The following is a 27,827-nucleotide window of genomic DNA, read 5'->3' on the forward strand; positions in this document are numbered from 1 at the left end:
GGAGGCGCAGGTCAATTCTGTGTCCAGGGCGGCTGTCTACAGCTCCACCTGGCACACAGGATGAGACACTACCTGACTGCCGACTGTCTTGCCAGAGTGGTGCATGCTCTAGTTATCTCCCACTTGGACTACTGCAATGCGCTCTACGTGGGGCTACCTTTGAAGGTGACCCGGAAACTCCCAATTAATCCAGAATGCGGCAGCTAGACTGGTGACTGGGAGCGGCCGCCGGGACCACATAACACCGGTCCTGAGAGATCTGCATTGGCTCCCAGTACATTTCCGAGCACAATTCAAAGTGTTGGTGCTTTAAAGCCCTAAACGGCCTCGGTCCTGTATACCCGAAGGAGCGTCTCCACCCCCATCGTTCAACCAGGACACTGAGGTCCAGCGCCGAGGGCCTTCTGGCGGTTCCCTCATTGCGAGAAGTGAGATTATAGGGAACCAGACAGAGGGCCTTCTCGGTAGTGGTGCCCGCCCTGTGGAACGCCCTCCCTTCAGATGTGAAAGAAATAAGTAGCTATCTTATCTTTAAAAGACATCTGAAAGCAGCCCTGTTTAGGGAAGTTTTTAATATTTAATGCTGTATTGTTTTTAACACTCGATTGGAAGCCGCCCAGAGTGGCTGGGGAAACTCAGCCAGATGGGTGGGGTATAAATAATAAATTGTTGTTATTATTTATTATTATTATCATCATCATCATCATTATTACTTATTATGTGCAGAAGAATTCTCTCTCAGGGAATATCTGCAGTGGTGCATCCCAGAATTCCACCACCTGCCTGTCTGAATGGTGAACACAGATCAAGATACAGTGGTACCTCGGGTTACATGCGCTTCAGGTTACATACGCTTCAGGTTACAGACTCCGCTAACCCAGAAATAGTGCTTCAGGTTAAGAACTTTGCTTCAGGATGAGAACAGAAATCATGCTCCGGTGGTGCGGGCGGCAGCAGCAGGAGGCCCCATTAGCTAAAGTGGTGCTTCAGGTTAAGAACATTTTCAGGTTAAGAACGGACCTCTGGAACGAATTAAGTACTTAACCTGAGGTACCACTGTACTGGATGACACAAAACTCACATAGCCCATTGCCTGCCCTGAGCTTAAGGGACAGATGAGGCACAAGAGAGAGGAGGACATTCTGCTTCTACAATCGACAGTGGAATTTGCTGCCAAGGAGTGTGGTGGAGTCTCCTTCTTTGGAGGTCTTTAAGCAGAGGCTTGACAACCATATGTCAGGAGTGCTCTGATGGTGTTTCCTGCTTGGCAGGGGGTTGGACTCGATGGCCCTTGTGGTCTCTTCCAACTCTATGATTCTATTCTATGAATCTGACCTGGCCGGGTCACCTGGAGGAAAACTCTCTCTCTCTTTTCCTGCATGGTAGAAAAGGGATTCTGTGTTTGGGGCTCTGCGCCTGTCACTGTCTCACGGCTTCCTCGTTGTGATTCCCCTCCGGGAACTGCTACAGGCAGCTCAGCCCTTGCATACCCACCTGCACTTGTGGCAGCAGCGGACGAGGTCATCCTGCTGAACGCGGTCCGCAAGGAACTGGGGTCGGCAAAGAGGCAGACGGATTTTGGAGAGGAGCTCTGGCAAGAAGGGCTCTCGATGCTCGCGGTCGTACCTCACCCAGGCCAGAGCGGCTTCGAAGACCTGTTGGAAGCGGAGAGGGAGATATTAAAAAAAAAGGCTACCCAGGATGTTTCCAGGTTATGATGCCCTGTTTTAGAAAGCATCAGTCCTCTTGAAGCGCCGACACTCATTCAGGCTTGAAACCCAGCTTACACTTAGGCAGTGTTAGAAATTATCCAGGCGCCAGGCATGTTTTGCGACTGGCGTGGGAGTCCATTGCGACCACATGAGGGATCTCTGGGTGCCAGATTGCCGACTGACATCTCCACTTGGCCGGCCTCTCTAGTTTCTTAAGCAGGTAAACTGAAGATCTTATTTATTGCATTTATAGTAAAGGTAAAGGGTCCCCTGACTGTTAGGTCCAGTCATGGCCGACTCTGGGGTTGTGGAGCTCATCTCGCTTTACTGGCTGAATTGGTCCTACTTGGGCCAGCGAGGAGGCCAGGGGAGAATTAGCTGTGGGGTCTCAGAGCGGGTGATCTTCATAAAAGGGGAGGGGGAGGGAAGAGAAGGGAAACAGAAGATCAGGCTGAATTCAAATTAAAGGCCAGGTGGAATAGCTCTCTCACGACAGCTAGCAGGTTGAATTAGAGGCAGGTTTCAGTACAGGACAAGCGTAAAGAAAACCAGCAGCGTAGCTGCAAAGCAGTAACAAGGCAGGGGGCAAGCGAAACCACCCAGGCGCAGGCCGAAAGCCTCTCAACGGCAAAAAGTATTTGAGAGACAGCAGGAAGCAAGTGAAAGGGTGAGTTCCACACACTCTTCCCTTGAGAGTTGCAATAGAAAAGGTTTATCTTATTTCCAGGGGATGTGGGTGGCGCTGTGGTCTAAACCACAGCGATGAGCAACCAACCCACCTTGAGACCTCGGAGGCACCTACCTGCTCCTCTAACTTAACGTTGAGCTCATCCCTCGAGACCAGCTCCAGGACGTCTTCCAAGGGCAAGGCCAGGAACTCTTCGCACACAGAAACCTCCACAAAGTGCTGGTGGATGAAGCTGTTGGCAGCATCGTAGAGTACGGCACACATCATAGTTTCGGCAAACTGGCGCACGCCCAGGCAGTTTTTTGGGTGAAGCCTTTAAGGATGGTGTAAATGAATATGGGAGAGATGAACAGCTAAGAAAGTGTCTGACCTATGCAAAAGCCAGTCGCCAACCCCCGTCACCCTCTAGAATGGGATTTTCCAAACCCGGGGTCTCCAGCTGTTTTTGGACTACAACTCCCATCATCCCTAGCTAGCAGGACCAGCGGTAAGGGATGATCGGAATTGTAGTCCAAAACCAGCAAAGTTTGGGAAACCCTGTTTCACACAGTCACACAGCCATGCTGACCCTGGGGTGTGTCCAGGTGCCTGGCGTGCTTTGGTCCATGGGGTCACGAAGAGTCGGACACGACTAAACGACAACAACAAACTAGACGGGAAAGTATGGTAAATCTAATAAAATAAAATAAAATAAAATCTCCACTTGGTAGCCTGAATTTACCTGAGGTTTTCGTCTCTTTCAGGCGGAACCTTTTTGGCACAGTGTGTGCATATCTTATACTGGTAAAGCCACCGGTTTTTTCCTTTTCTTTTCTGGATATCTATATACCGTATTTTTCGCTCTATAAGACGCACTGTTTCCCCTCCAAAAATTAAGGGGAAATGTGTGTGCATCTTATGGAGCAAATGCAGGCTCCATGGCTTCAGAGATAGCAACGCGAAGCCTCTGAAGCAGAGTGGGAGCGCTCCCGCCGCACTCTAGAGGCTTCGGGTTGCTTTCGCTGAAGCCTGGAGAGCGAGAGGGGTTGGTGTGCACCGATCCCTCTTGCTCTCCTGGCTTCGCTTCGCTGGAGAGGTTCTGTGCAGCGCCCCTTCAGCCAAGTGGGAGGAGAAATGGAAGGGGCTCCGTTTCTCCTGCCGCTTCACTGAAGGGGCGCTGTGCAGAGAGGGAGAGTTTTTTTCTCTTGTTCTCCCCCTCTAAAACTAGGTGTGTCCTACGATCGGGTGTGTCCTATAGAGCGAAAAATACGGTAATTGGTTCTTTGATTTGACACCTGGAATCTGTCTATGACCATGACTAGCTACAGCCCCCAGCCAACAGAAAGAAGGTTCCTCTTCACCCTATCTAAAAGATTACCCAAAGCAGGCTTTGACTTGAAGTTTACAGCCCTCTCTTCTATTGAAGCACTTATTTACAATTGCATCAGGGAGTGGGAGGGAGAAATCAAGCAATACAGGTAAGCAGTGGAACAGCCCAGCTGGCTGCAGACCCACCCGGTCCTCTGACCCTTTAACTAGAGGCACGTCAACAATGCGGCTTAACTCAAATGGTATGAGTGGAAGGGGGGGGAGAGAATGGCTTCTTGGCAGGCCACAGATATTTCAAATTCTCCTTTTCTGATGAACTGGCAACAAGTGTGCATGTCTTTTGACCCAGCCCAAGTTACAGGGCAGCATTCCGCAGAAGCTTCGGGCAGGCATTCTCTCCAGTGAAACAGGTCCAAAAGCTATAAAGCCAGACTGCTCAGCAATTTCCTCTTCTAGGTCACTCTACCTTTGCCCTAGACGCAAATGGACAAGGAAGTGGATAGGTCCCCTGCCTTTACTGAGCCTTACTGTGAACTTGAGAAGAAGGCAACGTCAGAAACCAGAGGCCTTTCTCCTGGGCATAGTTGGCCAATTGGTGCCAAAGAAGGATAGAACTTTCTTTATGTATGCCACAGCAGCAGCAAGAATTCTCATCGCAAAGCATTGGAAGACACAAGACCTACCCACTCTAGAAGAATGGAAGATGCAATTAATAGACTATATGGAAATGGCGGAAATGACTGGCAGAATCCGAGACCAGGGAGAAGAGTTGGTGGAAGAAGATTGGAGGAAATTTAAAATTTATTTACAGAAACATTGTAAAATTTCTGAATGTTGATGACATTGAAATGAATTGAAGGGGTTCTAGCAACAAGGTAAAATGTAAGATTGGATTGATAATAGATAAACTAATTGGATATGAATTTGCTGAACCAATTTTTAAAAGGGATACAAAAAAGGGAGGCGTGAGGAAGTCAGGAAAATAAGTTAATCAAAGATGAGAAATTAAAAAGAGGGATTTTTGTTTCTTCTTTTTGTGTGCTTTTTTCTTTTTCTTTTTTATGTTAAATGTTTGTATTTTTTGTATTTTGTAATTTTGTATTTTTTGTAATTTTGTATTTTTATGTTTTCATATTTTTCTTATGTTTTCCCTTTTTCTGTTTGCTGTTATTCTTAAAACTTAATAAAATATTATTATAAAAAAAGAGAAGATTGCAACGTCCTCTACAGAGAAAGGGAACAACCTACAGGGGCAGAGGAAGGCAGCCTCCACTTTCTGCATCAAGGACCCTGGCTGTTTAACCTGTCCACAAATGCACACTTTTGGAGCACGGCACCAAACATTTCAGGAGCAATGCTACTATGGAGGACTGCATTGGTGGACAAATTTAGGGTTTGGCACCTGCTTTTTGAAATAGTATTCTCCTGATCGTGGCTCGTTCTGATTCTAACCAGTCATCAAGGCTAGTAGCCACTGAAAGCCTTATCCTCTGTGAATTTGACTAATCGTATTTTAAAGCCATCCAGGCAACACTGCAAAGGAATCGTCAGTATTTTAAAAAAAGTAAGTAAGGGGGAGTAAGCTAGAGAGTTCCAGAAAGACATCTACTTCTGCTTCATTGACTATGCAAAAGCCTTTGACTATGTCGACCACAGCAAACTATGGCAAGTTCTTAAAGAAATGGGAGTGCCTGATCACCTCATCTGTCTCCTGAGAAATCTCTATGTGGGACAAGAAGCTACAGTTAGAACTGGATATGGAACAACTGATTGGTTCAAAATTGGGAAAGGAGTACGACAAGGCTGCATATTGTCTCCTTGCTTATATAACTTATATGCAGAATTCATCATGCGAAAGGCTGGGCTGGATGAATCCCAAGCCGGAATTAATATTGCTGGAAGAAATATCAACAACCTCAGATATGCAGATGACACAACCTTGATGGTAGAAAGCGAGGATGAATTAAAGAACCTTTTAATGAGGGTGAAAGAGGAGAGCGCAAAATATGGTCTGAAGCTCAACATCAAAAAAATGAAGATCATGGCCAATAGTCCCATCACCTCCTGGCAAATAGAAGGGGAAGAAATGGAGGCAGTGAGAGATTTTACTTTCTTGGGCTCCATGATCACTGCAGATGATGACAGCTGCCACGAAATTAAAAGACGCCTGCTTTTTGGGAGAAAAGCAATGACAAACCTAGACAGCATCTTAAAAAGTAGAGACATCACCTTGCCAACAAAGGTCCGTATAGTTAAAGCTATGGTTTTCCCAGTAGTGATGTATGGAAGTGAGAGCTGGACCATAAAGAAGGCTGATCGCCAAAGAATGGATGCTTTTGAATTCTGGTGCTGGAGGAGACTCTTGAGAGTCCCATGGACTGCAAGAAGATTAAACTTATCCATTCTGAAGGAAATCAGCCCTGAGTGCTCACTGGAAGGACAGATCCTAAAGCTGAGGCTCCAAGACTTGGGCCATGTCGTGAGAAGAGAAGACTCCCTGGAAAAGACCCTGATGTTGGGGAAGATGGAGGGCAGAAGGAGAAGGGGACGACAGAGGACGAGATGGTTGGACAGTGTTCTCGAAGCTACCAGCATGAATTTGACCAAACTGCGGGAGGCAGTGGAAGACAGGAGGGCCTGGCGTGCTCTGGTCCAGGGGGTCACGAAGAGTCGGACACAATTAAACGACTAAACAACAACACAGTAAGGGGGAAGAGATCAAATAGGACTCTCCAGAGAGGAGTGTTCTGCTCTCTACTTATTCTACTCCAGCACCAAGTCAGTCAGTCAGTCAGTCAGTGTGTTGGAGAGAGAGAGACTGAGTGTTAGAGATTGTGTGTAGAGATAAGGTTGCTGCTAAGAGCAGCTGCAGACACTCAGTGCAGCATTCATTTATGCTTAGACCTCATTAAGCTCTGTATATAGTTGTATAATAGTTGTAGATAGAATAAAAGAAGTTATTCTACAGAGCTGCTCTCCAAGTCGTTTATATACTCTGCTATACTCTGCTGTGCGACGACTGTCTTCTTGTTGGAGTGAATCCAGTGCTCACAACTCTAAGCTGTGAGTCCACAGCACTTTGACCTGTTCCTGTCCAGAAGGTGGTCTCTGGAAGTGCTACCCAGCTCGCCTAGCCCAGTCGGGGCCGAAGTGTGTGAGTCCAGTTGGTGGTACTGGCTCAAGGGCGATGCTGACAGCTTCGGCTGGGGCGGGCGGGGTATAAATAAAATTTATTATTATTATTATTATTATTCGTGTGGAGCCTGCATTCGCCCCATAAGACGCACACACATTTCCCTTGAATTTTTGGAGGGGGAAAAGTGCATCTTATAGAGCGAAAAATACGGTATATCTTCTATCTGTTAAAAGAAAAAATAGAAAAAATAAAATAAAATAAAAACCACACCCTGCGTCATAGCAGCGAGATTATCTGGAAGCAGCCCCCTCACCTCTCTCTGAGGAACGAGCAACAGGCATCCTTGATGTTTTGCAGCTGCAGGAAACTTGCCCCCATCAGCAAGGACTGGACGTTCTGCTGGTCGATTGCCAAGTGCCCATTGTAGGCAAAGTTAATCAGAGCTTCCAGTGCGCTAAATGGGCCAGAGAAGAATGGGAGAGCGTGAGATGTGAGTAAACACACACACATGACTTTATAAGCAACTTCAAAACAATTGTGTGTGTGTGTGTGTGTTTGAGTGAGGGGCGGTGGGGAGGGGCAGCAACATTAAACCCCGGACAAGGTCTATGTTGATTGATAGGCCTTTGTCAGATTCCAAGGATTCCAGGCTTTCAACAGTGACAAGAACATTGCGCTTTTAGTCCTTGGGATTGCAGAGATAAGCTGGAAAACAGCAACTGTGACGTACTAAGGTTATAACATCTTTACAACCTCATGTTCCTGTAGCTTAGTTAGATGAACTTTTGCCTAAAAGCAAAGGAACGAACTGCCGTTTCCACATGTTTTGGGGAGAAAAACTCACCCCGAAATCAATAAAACATTTTTTTTTTTTGCATATGGAACTATATAATGAATTATGTAATGATTACAATTACGTCTTATAATGCAGGAAAACCAGAGGTTACAAATTTTCTAGTACAGTGGTACCTCGGGTTACATACGCTTCAGGTTACAAACTCCGCTAACCCAGAAATATTATCTTGGGTTAAGAACTTTGCTTCAGGATGAGAACAGAAATCGTGCTCTGGCGGCGCAGCGGCAGCAGCGGGAGGCCCCATTAGCTAAAGTGGCGCTTCAGGTTAAGAACAGTTTCAGGTTAAGAACGGACCTCTGGAACGAATTAAGTACTTAACCCGAGGTACTACTGTACTTGTGCAATGTTTTGTACTCTGTATATCACTTCTTATTGTTTAGAATAAATGGAGGTTGTGGTTTGTCTTGGTTACAAGCACCATAAAGTTCCCACATCACTTTGATTGCGCGTTCTGAGCGCTGATTACTTCTTGGTATCTGGAGTAAGGACGGCTCCTGCTTTGAGCAATTCTCCAATACAGTGGTACCTCTAGATGCGAACGGGATCCGTTCCAGAGCCCCGTTCACATCTAGAAGAAAACAAAACCCGTGTCTGCACGTCTGCATGTGCTCAGATCACGTTTCGGCGCTTCTGCACATGACGTCATTTTGAGCGTCTGCGCATGTGCAAGCGGCGAAACCCAGAAATAACGCGCTCCGTTACTTCCAGGTTGCCGCGGAGCACAACTCGAACATGCTCATCCCGAAGCACATTCAACCTGAGGTATGACTGTACCCGCAATGCTTTTTTTTTTTTTGGTAAGGTTTCAATATTTCTGACACGTTCTTGAAGTCATTTTCATTGAGTAGTAAATGGGAGATTCCAATTCTTCATTTCGGGGGTGACCTTTTTCCACAACTGAGAAGGATCAGTTCCCTTTTCCAGTGTTTCTAAGCTGCTGCACCCCCGAAAGGACCACCCCCCAGGCCTCAGCATTACCTTGGATCCATACCCTGCATGACAATTTCATCTTGCTTGCACTCCATCATGTCGTTTGTAAACATGGCGTGGAAGTAAGGGATGGAGGCCGCCAAGACAATCCGGTGGGCACTGAATTTGTGGTCCCCAACCTACGCAGAAAAAGAGAAGGGAAGAGACATCAGCTATTTGGTTCCAAGGGGAAATGTGCCATTTCAGAATGGGATACTAGTCCACTACTTGGCCAATACAGGGCTAGCCAGACCAATGGGAAAAGTCGGTATCTTCCTTATATTTAATTTGATAGGCTGCCAGCACAAGGACGGGTCTAAAATAAGAATGCTTACTCAAAGGGTACTGCAATAGTAAAGTTTTCTGGCAGATATTGAACGAGCCTTGTAATACAAAGTACATGTTAGATAAGGTTAAATTAAGTTAACAAAAAACAACGTTGTGTAACTGTGTAAATAATAGTTTATTTGAAAATTAGTACAACGGGTATAGTCAGAAGTTTCTTTTCTTTGCAGACTAAAATAAGAAGTATTACTATGTTTTTTACTCGATTCATAATTTTATTCTTCTTTCTTTTCTTTTTTTCCTCCGCCCTTTTTTTCTTTTTCCTTTTTTTTTTTTGTATGTATACTCTCAATACCGTATTTTTCGCCCCATAGGACGCACTTTTTCCCTCCAAAAATGAAGGGGAAATGTGTGTGCGTCCTATGGGGCGAATACAGGCTTTCGCCTCTCACTCTCCAGGCTTCGCGCAGCTCTCCGCAAGCCGTGGGAGCCCGCATCGGGCTCCCACGGCTTGCGGAGAGTTGCCTGCATGCTGAAGGCAGCACGCGCAGGTCTCCACAAAGCGCAGGAGCCCTGCGTTGGGCTCCCGCGGCTTGTGGAGAGTTGCCTCAAGCCTAAGGCTGGCACGCTGAGCTCAGCGCGCCCAGACTTCGCGCAGCTCTCCGCAAGGCGTGGGAGCCCGGCGCTGGGCTCGCACGGCTTGCAGAGAGTTGCCTGTTCTGGGGGCTGGGGTTGGGGGAAGCTCGGGCTTCCCCCGCTCCAGCCCTGCACGGGGGGGGGGGAATAATTTGTTCCCCCTTTATTTCCCCCCCAAAAAACTAGGTGCACCTTATGGGATGGTGCGTCCTATAGGGCGAAAAATACGGTAATTTCTATGTTTGTTTCCTGGTATTGCATGTATTTTAAGACTCTGCTTGTTCAATAACATTTTTTAAAAATAATAAATAAATAAAATGAGAAAGCTTATGCTTACAGCATCCTTTCCTGCCTCCTGACGCTTTGGACTACAACTCCCATCAACCTTTGCCAGCACAGCCATGTTGGGTGGGAATGAGGGGAGTTGTATTCCAAGGAATTAGTGGGCACCAGATTTGGGAGAGGCTGCAGTGCCACAGGGATAGCCAGCACAGTGCCCTCCCTATGTTGCCGGACTACAACTCCCATGAGCCTGCTGGCTGAGGCTGATGGGAGTTGTAGTCCAAAACATCTGGAGGTTTACCACGTTAAGCTATCCCTGTGTGTGTGCACACAAGCGGAATCCACAACAACCCAAGCTTCTATGAAACAAGAACACCCACCTTAGCGATAACCTATTCAATACTTTAACAATTAGAATTACTCAGCGCAATCTACTGTCTCTCAATCAGATTCTTCTGAAAATCCCACAAGCGCTCCTCCTCTCAGGCAGATACACAGATAAGGCAGCCGGGAGAGATAACAGCAGACACACCCTCCGTTTCCTGTTCCCCACGGACACAGAATCTACTTGCATCTGACATGTTGGCAGATCATAGCTCTGAATACATAAAAGGTCTTTTATGGAAACTGAGAAAACCCCACGGGAGGAGGCTGGGCGGATAAAACGAGATCTTACGGTGCTACAGTGCCTAACCCACATGTTAGATCACATGGCAAGAAGCCGTCTGTGTGTTTCCCTTGAGCCACTGCAAAAACCTTTCCCTCAGCAACCAGGTTCCAGCAGTCCCTTGAAAAGGAGAACCGGCAAACTGTGCTGATGAAAACCAAAAGGATGCAAATTAAAATCCTTGCCTGGAAATGAAGTTAGGCACACATGATGCCGATCACTTACTAGCCTAGATTCCCACATCTGATTCTGAACAGAGCCAGGGTAACATTCTGCCTGTGCTTTTCGAGGGCCACATTTGAACGTGGCTGAAACACTGCCTTTAAATTCCAAAAAGGTTCTCTGTGGGAGACACCCGACCGGCACTTGAGCCTCGAGGTCAGGAGCAAGGTCTCCCAATGGGATCCCTGTGTACCTAAGTTGTCAAACCAGATCTCAAAGAGAACAACAACTACCAGACTTTTAGAAGACATCTGAAGGCAGCCCTGTTTAGGGAAGCTTTTCATATGTTTGATGTATTACGGTATTTTAATATTTTTTTGGAAGCCGCCCAGAGTGGCTGGGGAAGCCCAGCCAGATGGGTGGGGTATAAATAATAAATTTATTATTATTATTATTATTATTATTATTATTATTATTATTATTATTATTATGTTGGGCACTCTGCTGGGTCTCCATCTTTCATTAGAGCACCAACCGAAACAGAGCATCGCCTGGGGAACATCCCCTTGGGTCCTGGATACCAAGGATGAATGTGGCTGGAGAGAGTCGTGGGAAAATGTTAAGCCAAGAAGGAGGAGCCAGAATTCTCAAAATGCTTTCTGCCACTTCCTCTTTCTCCCCCCTGGATTTTCTCCCCTTCTCTCCATACTCAAAATGCCCCACTGTGCAATTAAGTTTAGAGGGGATCTTAGCACATGGAGAGGATTTATTCAACTCCACCCTTTTTACAATACGATAATGTTTATTGTCACTGTCCCATACAGAACAACGAAATTGAAAAATCTACATAAGACATTCAAAAACCAACAAGCCTGCTATCCCAGCTATCCCAACCTGGTTAGCCCCCTAAAAACTGATACCCCATTTTTAAATACAATATACTCCCATAGAGACTCCTTATACTGCGTTTAAAACCAAAACTGCATTTGGGCAGAAACTGTTTCTCAGGCGGCTAGTCCTAGTCTTTATAACCCTGTATCTTCTTCCAGAAGTCAGAAGCTAAAAGAGATGATTTCTGGGGTGCGCACTATCCTGTGCTATCTCTGCAGCTTTCTTATGGCACCTGGAAGCATAGATTTGATCCAAGGTGGGAAGAGTGCACCCAAGTATTCTCTCCGCAGTCTTTACAACCCTGGACAGCATTGTTTTTTCCCTGACCGTGCAGCTCCCAAACCACACACACAGACCATAAGTTAATACACTCTCCACAGTACAATGGTAAAATGCCATCAACAGGTCTTTTGAGAGATTGTTTTTCTGGAGGATTCTCAGAAAATATAACCTCTGCTGTGCTCTCCAGTTGCCCCCATCAATTCAGCTCCCATTTGGGTGAAGAGGAGCCATTTTGGCATGCCTAATTGTCACACAGGGCTGGGAAATGATATATAATGAAATGAAAAAAATGTTTAAAATAACCTTTGTTTAAAAAAACCCAGAAGGTTCTTTTATTAGGAATTACAGGTACCGAGATACCAAAAGACCAGAGGAAACTGTTCATGTATGGTACAACGGCCGCTCAGATGCTGCTAGCCCAGAAATGGAAGGAAGAGACAACCCTAACTAAAGAAGAATGGCAAGTCAAGTTGACGGACTATGCCGAAATGGCGAAAATAAGTGGGCAGCTCAGGAATCAAGAAGACAAGAAATTTAAAAAAGAATGGGAAATGTTTATAATGTATATACAAAATCACTGCAAACAGGTCAAAACATTAGCAGGATTTTAAACACACCTGTAATCTTATAGATAATATAGATAACTTAGGAAAATGGAAAAAATGGAAAAGTATTGATTTGAAGTTGAAAATAGACTCAAAAGGACCCAGGGATGAGATGGAGGAAAGTCAGGAGATTCAGAGTAATCTCGCTATGAGGATTTTGTATGGTTATTTGATGTATGTTTATGTTCTTTCTTTTCTTTTTCTTTATTTTTGAAAATTGAATAAAAAATATAGATAGATGATAGATAATAATAATAATAATAATAATAATAATAATAATAATAATAATAATAATTTATTATTTATACCCCGCCCATCTGGCTGGGCCTCCCCAGCCACTCTGGGCGGCTTCCATAAAAACCAAAAATACAGTAAAATATCACACGTTAAAAACTTAGATAGATAGATAGATAGATAGATAGATATAGTCGTCAACTATTGTTCCTCTGCCTAAAAAATCCACAATCAGTAGTCTGAACGACTACAGACCAGTTGCACTGACTCCAATCATCATGAAGTGTTTTGAGAAACTGGTGCGCCGTCACATTATTTCCTGTCTTCCATCAACTTTTGACAACTACCAGTTTGCATACAGGGCAAATAGATCCACGGAAGACGCTATCACTACCACTCTCCATGCTGCTCTGTTCCATCTGGAGCAGCCGGGGAGTTATGTGAGGCTGCTGTTTGTGGATTTTAGCTCTGCTTTTAACACTATCCTCCCCCATAGACTGGTGTCCAAGCTAGAGGCGATTGGACTCTCCAACTCCACCTGTCTCTGGGTTTTGGACTTTTTGTCAGAACGTTCTCAGAGGGTTAGAGTAGGGTCACATATGTCCACAGCCCTTAGCCTTAACACCGGCTCACCACAGGGTTGTGTGTTGAGTCCCCTGCTCTATACTCTCTATACGTATGATTGTACAGCCATTTATTCCAGCAACAAAATCATCAAGTTTGCTGATGACACTACGGTGGTGGGGCTCATTTCAGGAGGGGATGAGTCCGCCTATCGGGACGAGGTGGAGCGGCTTTGTGCTTGGTGTGGAGAGAACAATCTGGCTCTTAATACGGCTAAGACCAAGGAATTGGTGGTGGATTACAGGAAAAAAAAGGCGGACATTCAGCCCTTGTATATCAACGGGGAACGGGTGGAGAGGGTGGCGGAATTCAGGTTTTTGGGAGTGACTATCGATCAGGGCATGACTTGGAGCGCAAATACCACTGCTCTGGTGAAGAAGGCCCAGCAGAGAATTTATTTCCTCAGACTTTTAAAGAAGAACAATCTGAGTGAGAGACTGCTGGTGTCCTTCTACCGAGGCTCCATAGAGAGCATTCTCACATACTGTATTTGTGCCTGGTTCTCCAGCTGTACAGCTAGGAAGAGGAAGGTGCTCCAGAAGGTCATAACCACAGCCCAAAGGATTATTGGTCATCCCCTCCCATCTTTGGAAGAACTGTACGGTTCCCGTTGTCTTAGGAAAGCAAACAATATCCTGCAGGATGCATCTCACCCGGGACACAGTCTGTTTGTACTACTGCCTTCTGGCAGGAGATACAGAAACATCAAGTCAAGGACAAATAGACTGAAAAATAGTTTCTATCCAAGAGCTGTGGCCTTCTTAAATGCAGTAACTCGATAGTGTGACCTGGGAGTTTGATGGGTGTGGGTGTGGGTGTGGCTGGAATGTGGTTTGTTTGGTTGTTGTTGTTGTTTTGCTTTTGTTGTTTTTAAGGGATGGCATCCAATTTCGTTGCACTTGTGCAATGTTGCACTTGTGTAATGACAATAAAGAATCTATCTATCTATCTATCTATCTATCTATATAGTCACATAGGGCTAAGAAGGGTCGCAGGTCAAATTCCAAGCCACTGTGGGGTACAGCTGACCCATGCGGGTGGCAGTTACCCAACTGTTAAAAAGGTAAAGGTAAAGGACCCCTGACAGTTAAGTCCAGTCACAAATGACTCTGGGGTTGCGGTGCTCATTTGGCTTTACTGGACGAGGGAGCCGACGTTTGTCCGCAAACAGTTTTTCCGGGTCATGTGGCTAGCATGACTAAGCCGCTTCTGGCAAAACCAGAGCAGCGCATGGAAATGCCGTTTACCTTCCTGCCAGAGCGGTACCTATTTATCTACTTGCACTGGTGTGCTTTCGAACTGCTAGGTTGGCAGGAGCTGGGACTGAGCAACGGGAGCTCACCTCATCGTGGAGATTTGAACTGCCGACATTCTGATCGGCAAGCCCTAGGCTCAGTGGTTTAGACCACAGCGCCACCCGCATCCCTTCCCCAACTGTTAGAGAACGAGAAACCTTTAGCTGGGAAGAGATAGCAGAAAGCAGCAGGCAACAGCTGAATATGAATGCATCCAAAGAGTGCAAGGAATTACAGGAATCAGTATATACATATAGCAGATACTCCGAGCTTCAGGAAGTTAATGTAATGCGAGGACAACGAGACTGCAAGAAGTTCTGCCGTAAGCACAAGTGATTCAGTTGAGAGCTTTTTGCTACAGTTTGGTACCCATGGATGAACGCTGCTTTCATGTGGCTATAGGACTCAGCATCCTCAGAAGGCGCTACACCCTAATTGTGGTGGGATGAAGGATGGTGTAAGAAGGGAAAGCTCGAGTCATGAGCGTTACTCTCTAGCTTGAACATTTCATATGTCAGCTCTGAGTGGGAAGTGCGAAGGCTTGGATTTGCACCTGTCCTCTCTCAGTCAAAACAATATTCTCTCGGGTTTGCTCTGAGCAAAATCTTTGGCACCCCCTGTGCCCACATTCTTAAGGCGCAAAGGATGCCAAGTTGTGTTGATGTATAAACACAAGCAGTGGGGTGAGCAATGGGGGAAAGTGGGGGAAAGGGATCTGGCCAGGACGGTTCGGTTCCAGTCAAAGCTACTCAGTTCAGGTGAGCTCAGAATCCACTTCTCTTCCCTGGTTTTATCAAACACGCATTCCAAGATGATGGCAGGAAGAATAAGAGGTTTGGCTCAAGCCACCCGTAGCAGATTGTAGAGCAAGCCCCCAGGAAAAGCCTCTTTTTTTTTCATGTTGAGAGCTACTGCCACCACAGTGATGAAGAGAACAAACTTCAGATTGACTGGCACCAGGAAATAACCTATAGAAGGATCTCAAACCTACTGTTGACATACGAGCATTTCATTAACATTCCATGCAGAACCATTTATGCCAACGTGCTATTTTCAGCATCTGTGATGAAAAGCTCGCTTTTGAGTGCCATCTGGGCGTGTTTAATAAAATGTATTACTAGTCCGATAAAGCAATTCCGGAACAGTATGTTGTAAAGCTCCTTGCTGCTGTCTGCAGAATATGGGCAGAAGTGAACGGGGCAAATATCGGCTCGGAAGAAAGCCACAGCTCAGTGGCAGAATATCAGCTTGGCTCGCAGAAGAACCCTGGGTTGAATCACTGGCACCTCCAGATACGGCTGGGAGAGATCCTTGCCTGAAAGCCTGGAGAGCCACTGTGGGGTGGGGAGAGTCAGTGTTGACAACATTGAGATGAACCAACTGTTTGACTCAATGTACAGCAGCAAGACAATACCTAACGTAGATACAAATATGGGGACAAACCTCTGCAACAAGCCCAGGTGCCAATTTCGTCCCCATCTCTACTCAGATGACACTATTACAGGACCTAAAAATATCAGCCACAATTTCACAGGCTCATTTGCCTGCTCTGTCTTCTAATGAGATATACGCTCTCATTTGCTAGCAATGCTCTTCTGCAGTCTTCACATTAAAGGTAAAGGTAAAGCGACCCCTGACCATTAGGTCCAGTCGTGGCCGACTCTGGGGTTGCGGCACTCATCTCGCTTTATTGGCCAAGGGAGCCGGCGTACAGCTTCCGGGTCATGTGGCCAGCATGACTAAGCCGCTTCTGGCAAAACCAGAACAATGCACGGAAACGCCGTTTACCTTCCCGCCGGAGTGGTACCTATTTATCTACTTGCACTTTGACGTGCTTTTGAACTGCTCAGTTGGCAGGAGCAGGGACTGAGCAATGGGTGCTCACCCCGTCGCAGGGATTCGAACCACCAATCTTCTGATCGGCAAGTCCTAGGCTCTGTGGTTTAACCCACAGCGCCACCCGCGTCCAGTCTTCACATTATATTATTATTGTTGTTGTTGTTACTATTATTACTATTATTTTATTAAATTTGTATACCACCCTATACCCAAAGATCTCATGGTTCACAACATAAAATTACAATATAAAAAAAATCACAAAATGCATAATAAAAATAAGAACAAAAACAAACTGATGATCCCCTCGCCCACAACACATTTAAAAGGGCTCCAGATGCCAATCAGCCCAAGGCCTGGTTAAAGAGGAACATCTTTGCCTGGTGCCTAAAGGTGAATAATGAAGGCACCAGGCGAACCTCCCTAGGAAGAGAATTCCACAGACGGGGAGCCACTGCAGAAAAGGCTCCGTTCTCGTGTTGCCACCCTCTGGATCTCTTTTAGAGGAGGCACACAAAGGAGGGCCTTAGATGATGATCTCAGGGTCTGGGTCGGTTCATATAGAGAGAGGGGCTGTCCTGGAGGCATTGCGGTCCTGAGTTGTTTAAGGCTTTATAAAGCAGCACTTTGAATTGGGCCCGGAAACTAATGGACAGACAGTGCAGTCGGGTTTGGATTGGTATAATATGCTCAAACCATCTTGCCCCGGTCAGCAACCTGGCTGACGAATTCTTCCCGAGATGCAGTTTCCGAACCGTCTTCAAAGGAAGCCCATGTGTGTCATGGGACACAGAGGCACAAATCTGACATCTGAAATAGCAATATCCAGAAACAGCCACAAATAATGTCCAGCAAGTAAACTAAGCCAACGCTTGTGGACCCCTGTACATAGTAGGCATGCAGAAGAAGCCTGTGTTTCACCTTGGAGAGTTTTAGTAGGTTATTCTGCCTGCGATGTCGTTCCATGGCGATGAGACAGTTTGCAAGGAATGTGCGAGCACAGCCACCTGCCTGCTCAGATCCACTTTCGGTAACAAGATGTACAAAGCTTTCCCTTTATAGCACTCGGTGCCGGTTTAATGAGAGGCTGTTTCTCCCCTGCACACACCCACACCTGAATATTAAGAACTCCCAATAAAGCCTTCCGCAGAACGCTGCAGGTGCCGTAAATATGTCAGGCTGCCTGGCTGAAAGCATGGCCCCTGGCAGAAGACAATCTCAATTTTGTAAGGCCTCTTAAGCGCTTTTGTTAAGCAGGCCCTCTGGGACTCTGGACTTGAGTTACAGACTCGTCCTGTTCCACGTACTGATGGCCAAGGGCACACCTGTTCTCAGAAGTAAGCTATAAGACACTGGAATTTGGTAGAGCTTTGACAAGCATCAAACAGGAGTCGGGAAAATGTTATAAACAGAGCCACCAGTGTTATGTAGGGTTTTTTGTTTATTTAAGCATCTCTTAAAGCAAAAAAAGAAAGGTCTGTATAGTTCAAGCCCTGGTTTTTCCCAGTAGTGATGTATGGAAGTGAGAGCTGGACCATAAAGAAGGCTGATCACCGAAGAATGGATGCTTTTGAATTCTGATGCTGGAGGAGACTCTTGAGAGTCCCATGGAATGCAAGAAGATCAAACCTCTCCATTCTGAAGGAAATCAGCCCTGAGTGCTCACTGGAAGGACAGATCCTGAAGCTGAGGCTCCAAGACTTGGGCCATGTCGTGAGAAGAGAAGACTCCCTGGAAAAGACCCTGATGTTGGGAAAGATTGAGGGCACAAGGAGAAGGGGACGACAGAGGACAAGATGGTTGGACAGTGTTCTCGAGGCTACCAGCATGAGTTTGACCAAACTGCGGGAGGCAGTGGAAGAAAGGAGAGCCTGGCGTGCTCTGGTCCAGGGGGTCACGAAGAGTCGGACACGACTAAACGACTAAACAACAACAACAAAGCATCTCTTTAGATGCTGCAAGTTTAACAGCATATCCTTGATTCAAGCTCTGTGGAATATTGTTTGAAATTGAAAATAGTCTCTTTGGTTGTTTTTTTCCATTTTTACTGACCCTGTTCTCCATGAGATTTGGGGAGGGGGGTGCACACAGCTCTCCTTGCCCCCTCTCCTGTAATTTAAAGTCACCCTGTGAGGCCTATTAGACAAAGAGAGAGGGGGAAAAACTGGTTCAAGATCAACCAACACGTAGCTGGCAGAATGCATACAAGAATTTCAGATTCCCCAAGTCCACCGCCTAATTTATAGGAGAATGATCTCATCTAAAGTCTCCTATACTCCTTGGAGGAAGGGCAAAACCAAATGTGATTAACGCATTCATTTTATATATATATATTTACTTCATAACAAGCCTCTGAGGTAAGGACTTCAGTCCTGGGCTGGAGAAGTAGCCCAAATTCCTGGATGCTTATTTCAATTTCCTCGGAGTAGGAATGTTTTTGGAAGCAGCCATGTACAGTTAAAAATTTCAGCTTGCAAATTCAGAAAATTGATCTCCCAGGGTAACAAACAGATCGACAACGGGGGCTTTTAGAGTGACTCTGATGCACACAGAGACAGCCACATCACCTTGCTGAGTAAGTTTTGGTTCGTTCACACGTTTCAATCTCTATGAAAGCAAGGGCTCAATCCAGAGATGTTGTGCTGCTACCCAGATCATCGTTTATAAAGAGATCTGTGGTAGAGCACGTGTTTCTTCCTAGTTCAATCTCTGGCGTCTCCATATAAAATCATCTTAGGTAGGAGATGGTGGCTAAGACCCCTCTCTCTGACAGAGGCTCTCAAGAACTGCTGCCAGTCAGAACAGGCAGTGTCAGGCGAGGTGAGCCAAAAGCACAAGCTGGTTTGAGGAAGCTTCTTATATTCCTATCACTATAGGGCTCAGGTTTGGAGCTACCATCCTGAAACATCTTATAGGAACACAGCAAGCGATGGGGATCCTAGATAGTGCAAAAAGGGAGTTCTTCTCCTCTGGGTGCTTTTCTGCCCTCTCAACTGACACATCAACATCTGATATATCCTACAAGATCACAGGATATCACACACATATATTTCACACGGCAAATGTATGCTTCTCCATACCATCCCCTTGTTGGAGTGGATAGACATCGCTACGATTACACTTCTAAAATGATGAGCATTCAAGTATCTGCATTTAAAACACATGATTTAGAGACACCAAGGAAGTTTTGCTTCATAGCCTAGTTTAGTTTCAGAAACAACTCTAGGTGGTCTTCCCAATCTCCCACAAAAAGGAAACAAAAAAAAAAAGTAGGTTATTTCGTACTGCCAGCTTTTCAAAACAGTCACACCACTCATTACAGAATGTTCAACAGAAGAGAAAACAAGAATTTTTGGTAGTGCATTCGTTTTCACCAACCCCGCTTTCCCTAACTATAGGTTTCATTCAGCACCGAAGTAGGTTTCTGTTCCAGTTGCAGTTTCACAAGTGTTTAGTTAAAGGAGAAATTCTCCCTTTTATATTCTGCTTAGCTGAAGCCACCAGAGTCTTTCTCCTTTCCACAGCCTCCACCATGGCACCTTCCAACCTTGTTCTGAGAGTCCTCTCCACCCCGAACCTCCCTGGAGTTGGGGGGTTTTTGAGGGGGGTGGGACTGTGGATCAGGATTGCTTGGATATAATACCTTTCAGCAGGTGCTGTTCTGTGACACCTCCCACCTTGAAAACTCCAGCGTATATGTGAAAAAAATTGATATCCCGTACATCTGGTTGGTTACTGTCAGGGAACTGCCATCGGAGCCAGAGGGAGAGGGTGGGCTCCAGAGGGATTACGGAGAGCGTCCCAGGAGGGAGAGAAGCAGCCCATCTTTTGGGGAGGGAAATCAGCGTAGCCCCAGTGGAGAAGGGGGGCAGATGGGGGAATCGGCGAGGTGGCTCCATGACTCCTCGCCGGAGACCAGCGGGGAGAGCACGGGTCCTCCGCTGCCCACACCCTCTCTGCGCAGAAGGCTTCCGCGCAGGGAGAGTAGGAGGAGACTGGGCGTCAAAGAGCTTCTTTGCTGGAAGAAGTTCAAGAAACGCCCACTGATGGATTCTGCCAGCGACTGAGACAGCCACGGGTGAGTGGCTGTCCAGACAGAATAGGGTTCACCCAGGTAACTCAGCCAGGTGTGGCGACGACTTACGCACGAGCAACCCCTAGAACCATTACAGTTACATTACCAATTGTTTAAAATTATGGATTTGTAATCCCGTAATGCTATTACTGTATATCCTCTGAAGAAGGAACGGGGGCGTGGAGAGGAGAGGCAGAAGGCCAGATCACAGTAATTCAATACCTCCAAATAGAAACGTTAACAGCTGTATTGATTCATAAATATGGAAACGCTTAGGAGCCGTCACAAGCTGAAATCTAATTATGTCAGAGAATGAAAATCCAATTGTGACAAACAAAAGGGAAGGGCTTAGTGAGGAAAAACCAGTCCCAATTGTTGCTGCGCTAAAATGAAAGGCAAATGATCTCAGGTTATAAAAATAAGTAATACTTGCAGTGGAGGACAGCTGACATTCAACAATTTGAACCCAAATCGGTTTTGGTGATAAGATACATGTATACATAATTTTCCTTATACAGTGGTACCTCGGGTTAAGTACTTAATTCGTTCCAGAGGTCCGTTCTTAACCTGAAACTGTTCTTAACCTGAAGCACCACTTTAGCTAATGGGGCCTCCCGCTGCCGCCGGAGCACGATTTCTGTTCTCATCCTGAAGCAAAGTTCTTAACCCGAGGTACTATTTCTGGGTTAGCCGAGTCTGTAACCTGAAGCATATGTAACCCGAGGTACCACTGTATCGCGAGCTGGGTGTCCGTAGACACCCAGATGTTGGATTTCAACACTTGCCAGTTCTAACCAGCCAGGCCTATGGTCTGGGATGATGGGAGTTGTAGTCCAACAACACATGCCCTCTTTGGCCTTGCTTACTGTGGGAAAACGTTGTGACTAATCACTGTGAAGCCGTCCAAAGCAGCACAACCTCTCTCCAATATAGACTGCCATTTGTGACTCACTCAGCATCAGAGTCTGAGAGCCCAAAACTACATTAAGCAGCAGCCCTCGGGCAGAAGGGTCAATGAAGACAGGAAGGAGAAATCACAGCATAGCACTGCTAGCTGGTATTATTCACAACAGCTGCTTATATCCATCACCAATAGCACAGTCTCCTGCTTCCTCCTCCAATTAAAGTGCAATTCTGCCTACACAGCTCAATGTATTGTTAGTGAAATGCCCATTCGAGCAAGTGGCTTAGAACAATGGTTCCCAAACTCCCCGCCCCCAGACCACTTGAAAAACGGCTGAGGGTCTTAGCAAACCACTTAATAATGGCTTTTGTGCCCAGTACAGCAATTGTAAGGCTCTCTGCTAGATGCTCTATGATTCTGAATGGTATTTTTATAGCATACTTCATTTTTATATGATTTTATTGTACTCCATAGACTCTAAAATGTAACGCAATAAAATACAATGTAAGAAGCAATTAAAAGATGATTAAAACTCAAGATTTCTAATGCAATAGACCATCCTCGGTCACACATCCACGGAGCACCTGAATGAAGTTCGTGGACCACTGATGGTTAGTGGACCACAGTTTTGGAACCCCTGACCGAGAATTATCCCAGATCTTCTACCTATCCTAGTAATGCTTGCATAGAGTTCAATATGCTGAATGTAATACAAACAAACTGCCAAACACCTTGTCCTGTTGGGCAGATCTTCCGCCCAGTTTTTCAGGCTTCTCCAATGCTCTGCCAAGAAATGTTGACTGCTTTGTACTAGATTAAGGAAAACTATTCCACTGTCAGCTATACCTGCTTGAGAGAGTCTCCTGAGAGTAATGACGTTTGCTTTCCTTCGGGGTCGGCCTGCTAAGTGGGAAGGAGGACAACGTGTCCTACAGGACAGGAAAGGAAGGTCTCTCCCTCAAGGAGAAATATCGCATTCTGTGCAAAGTCAGCTGTGTTCCGAATATCAAGGGGAGGAAATGCTGAGCAAGCAACTGGATCACAAGTGCATTGAAAAAATGTTTCTTTAAATGACCATGAAAGAGAAAGGGGATCTTTGGAACAGCAGAAAATACTTGCCACAATACTTCTGCTCCACAGTGGTTTTTATAGCACCCCCAAATTATAACCATTGTTCAACAAGGCAGTGGTTTTCAACCAGTGTGCCGTGGCACCCTTGGGTGCCTTGAATGATGGTCAGAGGTGTCACAGGCAACCCTCTGTCCTTCTTTCCTTCCCTCCCTCCCTCTGATGCCCTCTCACGCCTCTGCCACCCAAAGGCTTGCACAGCTGTTTGTTGCAGCAGCCCTGGCTACAAGCTCCACAGGTGAATGGTGCCTCTGGGACTGGTCAGGGGGTGCTGGTTGCCAGGAGCTGAGGTGGCCTCAGAGTAAGCAAGCAAGCGGTCGAGGGAGCCCAGCCAGCCAGTCTGCCAGCCCCTGCTGTTGGGAATGGACAAGGGAGGGTGTTTGAAAAAGGGCGAGAAGCTCCCAGCTCTGCAAGCAAAGGGTGATATAACTGGGCTCCTGAGCCCCGCAGGGTTGCCACAGAAAGAATGTAGTTGGTCAAGGGAGCCGTGGACTCAGAAAGGTTGAAACCTCTGCAATAAGGGGTACGTGTGCTCTGCGAACAAACCATGCACACAAAGAAAGATTTGTTCAGCAATGAACATTCCCTTCTCGGAAACCCACTAAAACCTGAACATTTCATCCAGATATTACAGGACTTCTCTATCTAGTTCAGGGGTAGGGAAATGGTGGGTTAAATGAGGTTGGGGATTGTCATTCATTTAAAACATTTTGTACCACTGCTCTTCGGCCAAAAGAGCTTTAATATTATGATCAATAATGAACAAGACAGTTCTTGCCCACAGGCTAACCTTCTGAAAGGCATGACGCACAAGGCAAATGGAGTGGGGAGGGAGAATGCACTCGGGCCTTAATGTTAGGAACTTCTTGCAATGACCATCTTGAATGGAAATGGTTCAGCGGGAGGAGCAGCCAGCAACAGCTAGTGTCTCTGTGGGGCTGTTGAAGTGGGCCCTGCTCCCCATCTCTCATCGGGCTACTGCCATATGGCACAGCTGATGTTAGATGACAGCTGAGGGATAGCCATATGGAGCTGTCTGGTTTTTAAGTGCATTGCGGTGGGAGACTTCATACTGGTTTTCTGTACCTAATAAACCTATCCACCCCCCAAAAAATATGGATTTAAACAGGGGACAGGGAAACCTGTGGCCCTCTAGATGTTGCTGAACTACAACTCCCATCATCCCTAGTCAGTGAACATGCTTGCTGAGGCTGAGGGAAGCTGCAGTTCAGCAACATGCAGAGGGCCAGGGACTCCCCACCACTGATCTAGGAGGCAACAGGTTGTGTCTGCTTTTTTAAAAAAGGAATTGAACTTGCCTTCAAGTTCTGGTACCCTTCAGATTGAGGAGGGTCAGAAACAGGCTCATGAAGGATAAGCCTTAGTGACAATAAAACATACTAGCTTAGATTGGGACCTCTATATATCCCTCGTACCTACGGGACCGCCTGTCCTGGTATGCCCCACGGAGGACCATAAGCAGCAACACCCTAGAGGTCCCGGACCCTAAGGAAGTTAGATTAGCCTCAACCAGAGCCAGGGCCTTCTCAACACTGGCTCCGGCCTGGTGGAACGCTCTGTCTCATGGGACCAGGGCCCTGCAGGATCTGATTTCTTTCCGCAGGGCCTGTAAGACAGAGTTGTTTCACCTGGCCTTTGGCTTAGAATCAGTTTGATTCCCTCCCCCTCTTTCTTTTTCCTTTCTCCTCCTGTGAAGAGGCTGCATCCTAATGTTTTAATGTTGTATTTTAGTCTTGTTTTTAATATTGTATTTTAATCAACTTGTTTTTATTATTGGTTGTTAGCCGCCCTGAGCCTGGTCTTGGCTGGGGAGGGTGGGGTATAAATAAAAATTATTATTATTATTATTATTATTATTATTATTATTATTATTATTATTAAAGTGAGCATCTCTCTGAATACAGGATGCTGTGAGAACACATTAGGGGAAAGGCTGATGCCTTTATACCCTCATTGTTGGAAACAGAACTGCTGAATTAATTAGAACCTGGGTCAGACCCAGCAGAGCAAGTTTTTAATGCTATAATGCTTGTTGAAGCTGTGTAGGAGGCCTAAAAGGGAAGATCAGATAATGATTTCTGGACTTCCGAAGGATTGCAATGCTGAAGCTGGAGCATCCCAACTTTAAAGAAGGATGAGAGCCTTTGATGATGCCCTTTGCCAAACCACCGCTGCCAATCTGCTTCACAGCAGCCACATGCCAAGCCGGGAAGAAGGATTCATTCCATGAGTCATTCAGTCCTTGGGTTGCTTCTCCTGTGAGGAGAGCGTGCAGCTGCAATTTGCATGCAGGAGGTGGAACACCACAAGCTGGGCCGATGCCGAAATCCAACTTACACACGGACCACCCACAAAACGTTAAAACCAGGACTAGCTAGGAAGCACTGCTGTCACCGGCAACCTAGGCTTCAAAACCCCATTGGGCAACCTGGAACACATTCCTGAGAGGTTGCACAGCTTGCAATGACTAAAGGGCAATGCTATGCAAAAGTGGTTACTCCTAATAATTGGGACCGAAGTTATCCTCCGCTGGATTATAATCAAAGGGCAAACCCAGGATGAGAAGATCCCCAAACAAGGTGTTGCTACCTCATTATAATACCTTCAAACAAACAAATGCTGAACAGGAAACTTTAACCTGGACAAAAACATGGGCTTTGTAGTATCGCCCTCAACCGCAGCTTTTTGCTACTTGGGCTCTACCAGTTTCCCAGTCCAATCTGATCCCAAACCCCTTCTCATATAGGTCCCCCACTTCTCCCTTGTGGGCCCCTCTACTCGTCAGGGTTACACCACTCAAGAGATGCCAAATAAACCTGCATTTCCTTTAGGTGGGAGGGACCGCCTTAGTCCCAACTTGCTGCATCTTCTCTCTTAAAGCACACCTCTGCCCTCCGCACTTACAGTAAGGCAGCCGTTGAAGGCTAAAAGGTAAACATTAGGTGCAGTCGTGGCCGACTCTGGGGTTGCAGCACTCATCTCGCTTTATTGGCCGAGGGAGCCGGTGTACAGCTTCCAGGTCATGTGGCCAGCATGACTAAGCCGCTTCTGGCAAACAAAGCAGCGCACGGAAACGCCGTTTACCTTCCCGCCAGAGTGGTACCTATTTATCTACTTGCACTTTGACGTGCTTTCAAACTGCTAGGTTGGCAGGAGCTGGGACCGAGCAACGGGAGCTCACCCCGTCGCGGGGATTTGAACCGCCCGACATTCTGATCAGCAAGCCCTAGGCTCTGTGGTTTAACCCACAGCGCCACCTGTGTCCCTTTGAAGGCAACTGGACTACAATTCCCAGCACCCCCAACCAATAGCCATGGGAGCTGGAGCTGATGGGAGCTGGAATCCAACAGCACCAGGAGGGCACCTAGTTGGGGAAAGCTGATCTGGAGATTGAAGGGCAAGGAAACCCCTCCTGCTACTGCCTACCCCCCACCCCACCCCAAATCACATCCACCATCTTTCCTATATGGTTTTCTTCTTCGACAGGCCTCCCTTCATAACATCCCGATTTCCAGCTGCTTACAGGGAAGTGACCGTCTTCCCTTAGCAAAAGCGACCTTTTATGGGGGGTGGGGATCCCATAAAATAAGCCAAATAAACTCTAGCAGAGAGAGCTCAGTGAACACAACACACTGCTGCTGGCCCTGACATTGTTCGACGCCACTTCAAATATTGCATATTTGTCATTTCCCACCCCAAACAAGACACTTTTTTGAGTGCTGCTTTAACAGACAATAAGGGAGCACATGTTGCTGCTTATTTTATGTGTGTATCGTTACCTCCTACAAGATCAGTCCCAGGTCAACTCGCAGCGAGGTTTCTTGCAGCTGCGTTGCAGGGGGGCCGGGCTAGATGACCCCTGGGGGACCCCCCCTTCCAACTCTGTGACTCAAGATTACCTTCTGATACAGGCGCAACATGTATGCTGGAAAACCAATTCCGTCTGCCTCATTTATTTATACCCTCCTCGTTGGGGGGGGGGTGAAATGCTGACCAGACCCCCCATGCTTCCCCTCCCTCTCAGGGGCATACCCCCCATCTCTCCCCCTCAGGGACCCCGCCACACCTCACCCCCCCCAGGGAAAGCCCCCAATCCCTCTCCCCTCCCCCTCAGGGAAAAGACCCCCCCCCACAAACATCCCTCAAGGAAAAGTCCCCCATCTCTCCCCCTCCCTTCCCCTTAGGGACCCCCGCCACACCTCACCTCCGAGGGCCAGCCCCCATCTCTCTCCCCTCCCCTCAGGGCCAGCCACCCAATTGCCCCCTCCCCTTCAGGGAAAAGACCCCCCCCCACAAACCTCCCTCAGAGAAAAGACCCCCATCTCTCCCCCTCCCTTCCCCTCAGGGACCCCCGCCACACCTCCCCTCAAGGACAGCCCCCCATCTCTCTTCCCTCCCCCAAGGGCCAGCCCCCACATCTCCCCCCCTCCCCTTCAGGGAAAAGACCCCCCCCCACAAATCTCCCCCAGGGAAAAGACCCCCCCATCTCTCCCCCTCCCTTTCACCTCAGGGACCCCCTCCACACCTCACCCCCAGAGCCACCCTCTCCCATCTCTCCCCCCCCCCAGGGCCAGCCCCCACATCTCCCTCCTCCCCTTCATGGAAAAGACCCCCCCAAATCTCCCTCAGAGGAAAGACCCCCATCTCTCCCCCTCCCTTCCCCCCCAGGGCCAGCCCCCACATCTCCCCCCTCCTCTTCAGGGAAAAGACCCCATCTCCCTCAGGGTAGCCCCCCATCTCTCTCCCCTCCCCCTCAGTGCCAGCCCCCACATCTCCCCCCTCCCCTTCATAGAAAAGACCCCCCCCACAAATCTCCCCCAGAGGAAAGACCCCCATCTCTCCCCCTCCCTTCCCCCCCAGGGACCCCCTCCACACCTCACCCCCAGAGCCACCCTCTCCCCATCTCTCTCCCTTCCCCCCCAGGGCCAGCCCCCACATCTCCCCCCTCCCCTTCAGGGAAAAGACCTCTCCCCCCCCCATTTTCTCCCCCCCCTACCTTGAGGGTGACGTCGCAGAGCTTCCCCTGCCTCCGGATCTCGCCCATCACCCCGTAGCCCCGGCTGGGCAGGTCCCCCACCGAGAAGTGCACCAGGTCCTCCGGGTCCAGCTCCGGGTCCGGCCCGGCCGCTTCCAGCATCTTGCCTGCCTGCCTGCCTGCCAAGCCCCGGGTCCGGCCGGGACCGGCGCCCGCCGCGCGCGCAGAGGCGGAGGAGGGAGGGAGGGAGCGAGAG

General features: G+C 47.4%; 1 protein-coding gene across 2 annotated transcripts in view; it reads right to left on the bottom strand.

The window, feature by feature from the left end:
• KLHL18 (kelch like family member 18) overlaps window positions 1-27,812 on the bottom strand; it is a 42,843-nt gene extending 15,031 nt beyond the window's left edge. For both annotated transcript variants that reach the window (XM_081834383.1, XM_081834382.1), the window contains exons 1-5: window positions 27,593-27,812; window positions 8,679-8,809; window positions 7,158-7,298; window positions 2,515-2,713; window positions 1,495-1,655 (exon numbers count right to left, since the gene is read on the bottom strand). In XM_081834383.1, coding sequence (XP_081690509.1) covers window positions 1,495-1,655; window positions 2,515-2,713; window positions 7,158-7,298; window positions 8,679-8,809; window positions 27,593-27,733 — 773 coding nt within the window. In that variant the 5' untranslated portion in view covers window positions 27,734-27,812. The remainder of the gene's footprint in view (window positions 1-1,494; window positions 1,656-2,514; window positions 2,714-7,157; window positions 7,299-8,678; window positions 8,810-27,592) is intronic.
• Between the last annotated feature and the right edge of the window lie 15 nt (window positions 27,813-27,827).

This window comes from Podarcis erhardii (genome assembly GCF_964252035.2).
Source record: "Podarcis erhardii genome assembly, chromosome: 12".
Lineage (NCBI taxonomy): Eukaryota > Metazoa > Chordata > Lepidosauria > Squamata > Lacertidae > Podarcis > Podarcis erhardii.